General features: G+C 38.6%; 1 protein-coding gene across 1 annotated transcript; it reads left to right on the top strand.

Moving 5' to 3' along the window:
• Positions 1-6,162: 6,162 nt before the first annotated feature.
• LOC114574081 (tyrosine-protein kinase-like otk) lies at positions 6,163-11,094 on the top strand. Its single transcript, XM_028606395.1, has 4 exons — positions 6,163-6,342; positions 8,489-8,818; positions 10,192-10,548; positions 10,660-11,094. Exons 1-4 carry the CDS (start codon positions 6,294-6,296, stop codon positions 10,860-10,862), a joined length of 939 nt encoding a protein of 312 aa, XP_028462196.1. The 5' UTR covers positions 6,163-6,293; the 3' UTR covers positions 10,863-11,094.
• The last annotated feature ends 347 nt before the right edge of the window (positions 11,095-11,441 follow it).

The raw sequence follows: 11,441 nt of genomic DNA on the forward strand, positions 1-11,441 counted from the left end.
ACTTTTATGTATGTAACTGAATGTAACAATAACATACTCAACACTGAGCTGTATCTCAGCAAGCTTTTTTCAGAAAATGATGTTTCTTTAGTTGTAAATATCAGCAGACGGAGCACCCACCAGATATCTTCTAATCAGGTGGAGAGAGCTCTTCAACATGTCTTCTGTTTGGGTGTTTTTTATATTTTATATGGAGGGAATTTTAAATGATTGTTTTCTGCTGGGTAATATAAAGCCTCATGGTGCCTGATTTCTTCCAGCTAATGATATAATATCAACTAACCTTGAATGGTTTAAACGGAGGAGTTGATTAAATTGTGAATAATGTCGTTATTATAATTATAGAATCATCATGATGCAGCTCAGAATATCTCAGGGGGACATAGAGGACGAGTCTGTCTCTAAATAAGACCTTAAACTGGATTTAGGGCTGAAACGATTCCTCGAATAAGTTGAATAATTCGATTACAAAAAATCCTCGATGCAAAATGACTTTCCTCGAAGCTTCGTTAAAGTGTTACCAACGTTGGTGTTTCCGCACGGAGCATTATTACTGTCGCACAACGACAGAAAGTGTCCAAAGTTTGGAATCAGTTCAAACGTAATTAAAACTAAAACTCTGTACAGTATGTCTACTGCAAAATCAAACTAGCTTAGCACGATAATAGCATGACGTCAGTGCTTTAGCATCTCAACAGAAAACATGGAGTCTAACTTAATCATCCATTCCACAAAGAGGACCGACTAAAGTAAATCACAGAGTCTATGGACGGTGGAACTACACCAAACACAACAACTACCAAAATCAAAGACAAGAAAATACTGTTCTGAAAGTTAAGTTGCACAACTTAATGTAATATTTGTGTATGTTTAATGTATGCCTTAGTTTGAGGTTTATATCATTTGAAAAAGAATTCTTTAAAAATGTAGGCAATACAAATGTTGCTTTTTTCCCTAGTTTGGGTTGTTTAGAAACACAAAAAATGATCTGATTAATCGATAAAGTGCTAGATTAATCGATTACAAAAAGAATCGATAGCTGCAGCCTTAACTGTATTTATTATCTATGAAATAGAATTACATGATGTTTGCCAAAAGGAAATGTTATGAAATGTGAACTATACCAAAGTGATGATCCGTGAAATCAGTTGATCATTATTTACTATGAATGAATGGATGAACACTTTACAATAAGGTACACAAAAAATAGGTAGTTAATGATTAGTTACTGTTTTTGAAAGGGTAGTTACCCTTTTTCAGAAGGGTAGTAACACTTTTTCAAAAAAGTAGGTACCCTTTTTGAAAAGGGTAACTAACCATTCGTTACACTTCTGAAAAAGGGTAACTACCCTTTTCTAAAAGGGTAACTACCCTTTCCAAAATGGGTAACTACCCTTTTGAAAAAGGGTAAAAAGGGTAACTACCCTTCTGATAAAGGGTAACTACCCTTTCAAAAACAGTAACTAATCATTAACTACCTATTTTTTTGTTTACCTTATTGTAAAGTGTTCCCAATAATAATGATTGGAGACATGATGGAAGTTAATAACTCAGTTTTAACATTCAGATACCTTAATGTGCCTTAAACTGTTTTACTCTTTTATTTTATTCTGGTAAATACTCTATTTTTTGACATTTGGATCCTGAAGTTGTTACTTTTATATATTCATTTTTGTACACTTTTTTTACTTTGAACACAGCTGAAGCAGCTTAAAATATCCAACTTCATATTGAAGTTCTAGTTGACCTGATGTAAATGTGTACAGGAGGAAGTAATCCTGAGAGACTAAGATCTGAATCTTACAGAATCATTGGTGTCAGGCAGCTGAAGAGATCTTTGTCCAACATCTTTTTACAGTAATGCTGGTTTCTCATGTGTTTTATACTAACATACACTTGCCTTTTTATATATATATATATATATATATATATATATATATTGTGGAAAGCCAAACAGTTCAAATACACGTGCTTGTACGCAGATTGTTGTATGGCGGTGGTTGCGTCATGCCAAAAGATTTTACTCTCGTTGCATTGCAAGGGTTCTGAGCCCCGGTAGCAGACCTGCCAACCTGTACGCATTTTGACATCAAAATATGGTGATACGATTTGTTACCTTAAACTACGTGAGAATCAGGTGACTGCTTTGAGTTTACTCGTTGACGTGCAGTAGCCATCTCAGTCTAACTCTTGATGGCAATAGGCTAAAGCCACGAACATGCTGAAAAAACTAAAGAAGAAGAGTTCGACCAATCACAGCGTCGGGTTCCTTCCTCTTAAATGTGAAGCGGGCTATCGGCTACTGATAGTAAAACAAAACCATCAAATGCAAGTGTTATTCCTCTCTCATTCCTGTTTAGTTTGGTTGGTTTCCCCTAAGGGAGGACGGTGCTTGCAAAGGTAAACAGGTTTGATGTAGAAAGGTGAAATTGTGAAATTAATAAATTTACCTTTCAACTTTGGAGAAATATTTATATTATTATTAATAAAACCTTGCAAAGCCTGGGTGAAAGTTGTACAGGGGGGAGGAGGCGAAATGGCTCCGAGATGTCTCCTGTGTTTTTAGATTGTCTTTATCATCTGTCAGATTGCCTGTGAGAAATGAAGAGTCATGTTAAGCCAAGTGCATGTGTGCTGTCACTCTGAAGATGTATTTAAACTCATTGTTCCTGTTCACTCATTGAAGAGACATTTTCCACACTGGGCTGTCGTGCCCTTTGTGAAACCTGTGTTACGCCTATATTCTTGCAAGTTTATAATAAAATACAAAAACCTAACTTGGTTTAGTTTGCAATTGTCTTATTTGTTTCACTTCTTTAACTTTCTAAAATCCACATCATCCAGAAATCCAAGACGTGGATGTCCGACGACCGGCCTTAAACCAAGATGTGATAAAGGGAATTGGGTCGAAACTCTACAATGGGGGTCCATTAATGTCCAGAAAAAGGAGTGATGAGAGGCTGTTTTCACGCAACCTATTGTGTGTCTTGCTGTCAGTATCATTGACGGCAGAAAATCCCCTCTCACGCTCAGCTGAAGTAGGAAGGTATGTTCTCCCCGCTGTACAAATCTTTTCCAGCTTTGTGCCTGGTGCCCTGTCTTGCCCTGTCCTCTGTGGCTGGTTCCCCAAGCATTAAAGCAAGGGCACGTACTTAGTTTTCTCCGTACAGGATCAAAGCATTCCGATCCTGTGGCCAGTAGCGCTTGTCCAGGGGTTTGAGCATTTGTAGGAGGTCTGATTCTGGCATTCGCCTTGTGAGATTGTCGATCACAGATTGATAAAGCTGATTACGGTTCATCTTGTCTGTGCCCTCAACTAGTTGAACATCTTTAAACAGCCCCAGGGACGTGCGCTCTTTGGCCTTCCGTGTAGATTTCCCTCCACTCACTTTCATTGCTTTCAGTACATCAATAGTCTGCAGAATGTCACACCTGCTGCTGTTAGCTAGTTAGCTTGGTTAGCTGTACAGCTGACTCTGAGGTCTGACTGAGGTGAGCCGACAGGGGAGAATCCAAGTTGTTACGTGACTGGAGGCGGACAGGCAGGGATGAGTACTCAGATGGTTTCCAAAGGTGGAGGATCAGGCTGGGCGGTGAGACTGGAAGCATGCAGGCACAGCAGAGGAAGCAGCAGGTCTGAGCGGTAACTAGACAAAGACACACAGGGTAAGTATGAGCACAAAATCACACGGAGAAAACTAGAGAACAGCTAGAACTCAGAGCCAAGTTACCACATAGCTTGTGTTAAGAAATTCTAAAAGCGACGTGATCGTTTGATTTCTGAGGAGGAAGGAGAGGCTGGGGTCGAATGGAAAGTTAAGCAAAAGGTTTAATTAACACATGATGAAAACGACATGACAAAAACAATCAAACATAAAACATTAGAAACACTGCCAGCAGCGGACTGAAATGACACGCTTCCTCTTCCCTCCTCTTCCTCTTCAGGAATTACATCAACCAGCCCTGTGACATGAGAAGACCATACACTGTAAACAGCGGACTGCAGAACCTGCTTCCCTTGTCGGGTCACATATTTGCAGCCCTGAAATCACCTCCGTCTCTGAATTATATTCCTGTGGAACTGTGGGTCTCTCAGGATAAGGACACACCTCTGAATTCAGGTTTACTCCATCACAGACAAAGGTTGTTTATCATGGTAGTGCCAATTCTATTCAACTTTACAGAGATAGGCTCCCCCCACTATGATATCCCTTCTCCCCAAAGGCAGATTCTGGCCAATATACAGTACAGTACACCCACTATAATAGCCTACATTAGACTACACTGGTCACTTTCCCATCAGTCAGGACCAAGATCTGACCATAATTACACTTTTGCTTTCCATGAACTGTCATGCCATGCTTTAGCTATTTATTTCAGTTGAAACCCTGGCAGTGGTAAGCACTCATGAGAGAAAATAAAAAAATATGAAAACATAATTCTAACCGATGTGTGTATTTGGCAACACACGGCTGAAGAAGCCGACAAATAATGTCCCTCCTCTTAAAATCTATATATTTCATAAAAATACCCATCAGTGAATGTTAACGGGGTTGTCGGTCTCTAAATGTTTTAACTTTTATGAGCGCACCTCTCTCTCCCTCTCTCTCTCTCCCCCTCTCACTATCTCTCTCTCCCTCTCTCCTTCCCTCTCTCTCTCTCTCTCTCTCCCCCTCTCCCTCTCTCTCTCTCTCTCTCCGCCCACCGAGCTCCGCCTGATCTTCTATGAGATAATAAGAATAAGGTGACGCTGTTATCAGTCGAGTTAACTTATTAACTTATTCTAAGTTTAGTTACGTACGTAACCTACTTCACTAACGTCACGTTCGAAACAATCACAAATGTAGGCCTACTTAATTAAACCAAAATCAAATCTTATCCTGAACCTAAGCCATTAGTTTTGCCTCCCAATCCTAATGCTGCCCTGCATGTTGAAAAAGACGGTAAACAGGTTTTAACCGAGTGGTCTCTGCATGAGCTGGATGAAAGAAGGTGATCATGCTGATATGTCTATATTGTGCTGATAAAAGAGGGTTTCATTGAACATAAGATTCTCAAGATTCTTCCATTGAGATATTACACAGTTGTTGAGTTTCTATTACTTAATCAAACTGGGGTCTATGTCCAGCAGTGATGGTTCTTCACATTAGACAGGCAGACATCTAACTAAACAGATTGGTCCTAGACAGCTGGTTAAAGAGTCTGGAGGAGAACAGTTAGAGTCCCTCTGAGTCCAGCAGAGGGCCATGTGGACCGGGGAGCAGCAGCAGATCTGTTCTCAGGGTGGAGGAGGAGGAGCCAACAGTAGTCTCTCTGATCAGCAGTAAGCACAGTGGGTCAACACTCTGTAACCTGTTTATACCTTGTGTGTAACCTTCATAATCCCCTGCAGCACTCAGTGTCCAGATTATTAGGTACAGCTAGAATGAAGTCTCATACAACTGCATCCTCGAACATTATAACTTTCATGAATAATGTTCAGTTTGTGTTAATTTAACTGTGTAATAGTTTTGGAGGGGTGTTTGGTATTATAAGCCCCCACCCTCGCCTTCCAGGCAGCGCTGCCTTGCATGCTTGGAAGTCGACATTGGGGGCTCAAAACACCATCGAGCTTTTGGAGGATGTAGTATGTGTGGCTGTTTAGCTGTATTGTGTTACAGTGAAAGGTCTTTCTCTCTATCAACGCCATTTATACCAATGAGGTAAATAACTTGTAATAACACGTGTATCATTTTTAATAAACTGAATTGCAATGTGTATTTGAAAGTGTTTTTTTCTAATGAGTATCTTATGTCAACATTAAGTTGACCCTCTGTTACTGCTCTTGCTAAATGTATTCCAGCCTTCAGAGTGCCACATCAGTCCTAAAGTAGACCCACTATAAGGTGCTGCAGCTACAGGTGTACTTGTAGTAATGCGTATATTTTTTTTAAGAGCCTGAATTTCATATCATGTGTATTTCAGAAGTTATTACTAATAACCATCTTATGTTAATAAGTTAACCTTCTGTTGCTGCTCTTATAAAATATATTCAAGTATTAAGAGTGCCAAGTCAGTCCTAAAGTACTTCAGCTTTCGATTCTCCTTCAGATTCAGCTCCTCCTGTAACCCGCGCTGTTAAGTCCCACCCTCTCGTTTAAATACAAACCAGACTGCCTACCAACCCCTCCCTAGAGCACAGCCACCAACTGCTCCCTTGTTCTAGTGTTGAGGAAATGATCTAAAGATATACTGCCAGAGCGAACAGTGTCGGGAGGCAAAGACAACAGCAGATCGCCTCTCTCTCAGCTCTCATGGCTCCATTTCTGCTCCTGTTGTTCCTCCTGTCTGAAGCAGCTTCTGGTAAATATCAGCTTTTATAAAGTATTATCTTCATGATCATCTGTTTATCTTACAGTCAAGTTCAGTTTTTTTGTAAGTAAACGTTTGACTAAAAATAATTCTCAAATTTAGCCTTGTATGTATTTGTATTTAAGTATGAATAGTGAACATTTAATGGTATTGTCTTACACAGTAATGGGTTTGTGATTCATAATTGTTGTGTTCAACTTTGTCAGTAACTTAAAATATAAGAGGGTGATTGTGCAGTTTCAGACTGAGAGAGAGAGGAAGGAAGGGAGGGACCATAGACTCTAGGGAGGGTGTGACATGGATGGTTTGTGCAGTGTTGTGATTGGCTGAATTAATATAACCTCACCAGGTGCGTACAATAACAAATTCAAAAAATACACATACACCCGGGGTTAGGAGGTACATTAAATATGAAAGAGTGAAAAAACAAAAACATGCAATTAAGAAATTTACAAATATCAAGAGTCTTTAAGGCTTTAGGGTTTGTAGAGTGCTGAATAGTTGTGTTTCAGCATTTCATTCATAAAGAATTTTATATAGAGGTTTTCTGTTAGAAAATTGAATTTATGAATGTGAAATTTTGCCAAGATAACAACAAGATTGATGATATAATACTGTTTTTGTTCTAGACATCATAAAACGTATTTGTACAGCAGAGGAAAGTTGACAGAAATGTTACAGCAGATATAGTCTCTCTTTTGCCAGACCTTCCTCCAGGAACATTGTGGATATAGACTACTGCACTACTGCAGATATATGGGGAAAAAACATTGGTTGTCAGAAAAGATAGTATTTCAATTTAGCATGTTTCCTTAATATCTGATGACACATTGGGGTCATTTTTGTTTATTTATTACAGTAAATATATTACATATTGGACCTTTATGTATAAGGACAGCTCCAAAATAAGTGTGTGGTTGTTTCTCGATGAACTCCACAGAAAGAGCAGTCAATGTCATTTTTTAGTCTTTGCTAATAATGTTTTGCTGGATAGCACCAATGGAGATGTTTAAAACAGACATCTCAAGGTTTGTTTGTGATTAAATATCTTGAAGGTAAGGTCCAAACTTTGAAGTAACTGAAGTAATGGATTACATGCTATATGGGATGGTGACAATGTCCTTTTGAAAGAGGGACCTTTGCCTTCTGTTTTGGTTTGTAGGGCTCGATAAAAGACGTATTTCCCTAGCATTGTGTCATTCACTGACAACAGACGAGGAGAAGGAAGCGGTTCAGTTTACCTCTAAATAATATCGTCACACCTTTGGGAATGGCATCCATTACAAAGCAAACTATTTTGGGGTGACAGGAATGTTATAGAAGGACACAAATTCATAGCAATTCATTAGAAGACCATCTGCATTGAATAACTTTTGACAAATAGAATTTTATTGTTAAAACAACTTTGGAAAAATAAGGATTTTTTTTTTGACTGATATGTCATTTAAACATGTAATATGTCATTTTCTGCCGCTAGATGTAATTTTCATTGTTTAACATATTTGCCGATTGAAATATATCTGTTGACGGATAGGTTTATCCATTACAGTTTTATACTTGTAATGTTTAGTAGTGTTTATTCATGTCATTATGATAAAATAGCTGCAGTTTCCCCCATATAATTACGTTTTCTTGATGCGATTTGTGGTAGCTAGCTAGCTATTTGACTAGTTAGCAAGCAAGCAAGCTAACATTAGCCAGCAGCTAAAACCACAATATCACAATATATTTCACGTCAGTGTAACTTTTGGATGTTTTCAGTACTGGGGGGGAAAGGGTTTGGTTGTTTTTAGACATTTTAATGCAGAAATGTTACATATTGTACCTTTAAGGCTGATTTATGGTTCTGTGGAGGGGGAATGCAACGCTACCAAGCCACGGCTGAGCGCCGTAACGTGTTGTTACATTTTTTAAGAGGTGATGTCAGGCTCGGTATCTCCACGAACCTCCGTACGTAGCCACGGAGTAGATTTAATCATGTCAACACGTATGTCAGTGAGGAGCTTCTTCATGTGTTGACCTCGTGGTAATAAAGTCCTCTGATAATTAACATCCCTTCTGCTGTGTTACACCTGATGGAGGTCTTTAGAAATATCATGACTGTTATTGATTACTATTGTTTATTATTGTTTTTCAGACCTGATTGAGGTACCAGTGCACCATGGAGATGATGTTATTCTACCATGTCGGACTGCTGATCCCTCCATCAGTGTTGTAAAGTGGACCAGACCTGACCTGGTGCCAGATATCGTCGTCTATTACAGCGATGGACACTTGACTCCAGAAGAACAGAATCCATCCTTTAAGGACAGGGTGGAGCTGGTGGACAGATATCTGAAGGACGGAGACACGTCTTTAATTCTGAAGAATGTGAGAAGCATCGATGCTGGAACGTACGAGTGTCGAGTTAAAACCAATGATACTGAGCCAATCAGACTCATCAGCACCGTCCGTCTGCAGGTTCCAGGTGAGGTAGTCCCTCTCAGTGAGTGTTTCTGAGTATCAGGTTGTAGCTGCAGCTCCTCTAGAGTCTCCCATGATGAGTTGGTCCCAGAGAGTCAGACAGAGAGACAATCAGTTCAGATCATCTCAACATTTAGAGAATATTTTACTCCTGTAAAAGAACTGTAAGAAAAGTTACCTTAAACTTAAAGTCCTCAAGTAACAACAAAATGACTCAATAATTTACACTTGTAAAATGTGCTTAGATAAAAGTAAAAAATAAGTCATAATTTTTAAATCGATTAGTATTTCAGATATCCAAAACGTAATTATTCCTTTCCAGAAACATTTTAGAAAACAGAATTGTTACGAAGAACTTCCATTTCAGCTACAGTTTAGTTGTTGCTAGTCATAATTATAATTTCAGATATCCAGAATGTTATTTTAAATATCTGATATACATTTTGACAAATGTAAAATTAGATAACTACAATATAATAATGACTAAGATAAGAAAGACTTTATTAATCCCAAACTGGGGAAATTCCTACAGCAGCTCAAAATAAAAAATGTAAACATATCAGAATAACACAAATACACATTAAATAGACATGAGAGAAACATATACAGAAAGTATTATAAGAAATAGAATTAGTAGAATTAGTTATAATAATAATAATAGTAATAACAAAAAAAATGTAAACACCCTTATATAAACATACAGTATAAAGTACACAAATATACAGATGAGTAAGGTTGTTGTTAAGGAGAAACAGAAATCTACAAATCATTTGTGGATATAAGATTTCTTTTTTTGGACATCTGAAATTGAAAGTCATGAATAACAAAAGGAAGAATGATGATATGTTCTTTTTGACTAAGAAGAATTGAAATACGGATATCTGCTATATGTATATATATATATATATTGAATACCTATACTATATATATATATATTACTATATATATATATATATATATATATATATATATATATATATATATATAGTATAGGTATTCAATTTTAAAACAGCTTGCCTGTTGTGTGCATTGTGTTGTGATTGGTGAATTCAAACAATAGGAAACAGATGTTTTAAACCACCACGGTGCTGCAGTCACACACACATATATACCAGTTTTATATCTATGAGAGCAGCAACACATTTCCTACATCAGGACCCCTGGAGTCTGTTGTTCTGTTTTAGCGACTCTGACTGAGGAAGAGATCAGATCAGCTGTTCTAATCTAAGGAGATGATAAGACCTGAACTATTAATTAGAAGTTGATCAGCTTCATGTGTCTCAACAACAGCTGTTGACCTCGTGGTAATAAAGTCCTGTGAAATCTCTGCAGGGACACACTTCTTATTATTAATAGTAGTTTATTATTGTTTTTCAGACCTACCTGTGGTAGTGCGCCCTGGAGATGATGTCATTCTGCCATGTCAGTCTGCTGATCCCTCCATCAGAGCTGTAAAGTGGAGCAGAGCTGACCTGAAGCACCCAGAGTACGTCCTCTTAAACATTGATGGACAATTGAATACAACCCACCAGAATCCATCCTTTAAGGGAAGAGTAGAACTGGTGTACAGAAAGCTGAAGAATGGAGACGTGTCTTTAATTCTGAAGAATGTGAACATAAACGACAATGGAACATATGAGTGTCGTTTTGCATCAGGTGGTCTCAGACGTAAAAAGAGATCCAACATTGACTCTGAGCCAATCAGAATCATCCATCTGCAGGTTAGAGACTCAGGTGAGTCTTTTTCTGAGTATCAGGTTGTAGCTGCAGTTTCAAACATCAGAGAGGATGAAAGCTGCTCCACTATCCACACATTTACTGACTCATATGTTTTATTATCTTCAGGTTATAAGGATGGAAACTCCTCTCCTGTAGGTCAATACTTTGGACTGGCTGCAGTTTCAGTTGCAGCAGGTGTTGTGCTTCTTGCTGCAGTGGTTGGTGTCCTGATATACAGAAGACATAAGAACAAGAGATCAGGACAACCTGCTGCTGCTGATAATGAAGCATCAGCAGATAAGTTCATCAACAACTCCCAGAGCTCTTAACACCTGACTGCTTTCTCATGTGCTGTATATACAACATGATTATCATTACTGCTGTGGGTGGGAGGTCATGTGCAGATCTGCTATTTGGTCTGTTTGCCCCCCATCATGGTGGTGGATCTGAGTCTGGGATCTGTATCATCTGGAGCTCTGAGATCCTCTAGGGTCTCCATGATGAGTTGGTCCAGAGGAGGGTCAGACTGTGAGTTAACTTTACCTTTAGAGAACTAGAAAATGTACACACAAAAAGTTGCTTCAATGAAAAACTAATTTTACTTAAAGGAACACGCCGACTTATTGGGAATTTAGCTTATTCACCGTAACCCCCAGAGTTAGACAAGTCCATACATACCCTTCTCATCTCTTATTGGGACTTTATCTTATTCACTGTAACCCCCAGAGTTAGACTAGTCCATACATACCCTTCTCATCTCTTATTGGGACTTTATCTTATTCACTGTAACCCCCAGAGTTAGACTAGTCCATACATACCCTTCTCATCTCTGTGTGTGCTGTAATACTGTCTGACGGCTCCAGCGGCATCAGGCCAGCACAGAACCTGCAGGTGAATGGTTCCAGTAA

The sequence above is a fragment of the Perca flavescens genome, chromosome 19 (assembly GCF_004354835.1).
Source record: "Perca flavescens isolate YP-PL-M2 chromosome 19, PFLA_1.0, whole genome shotgun sequence".
Classification (NCBI taxonomy): Eukaryota; Metazoa; Chordata; class Actinopteri; order Perciformes; family Percidae; genus Perca; species Perca flavescens.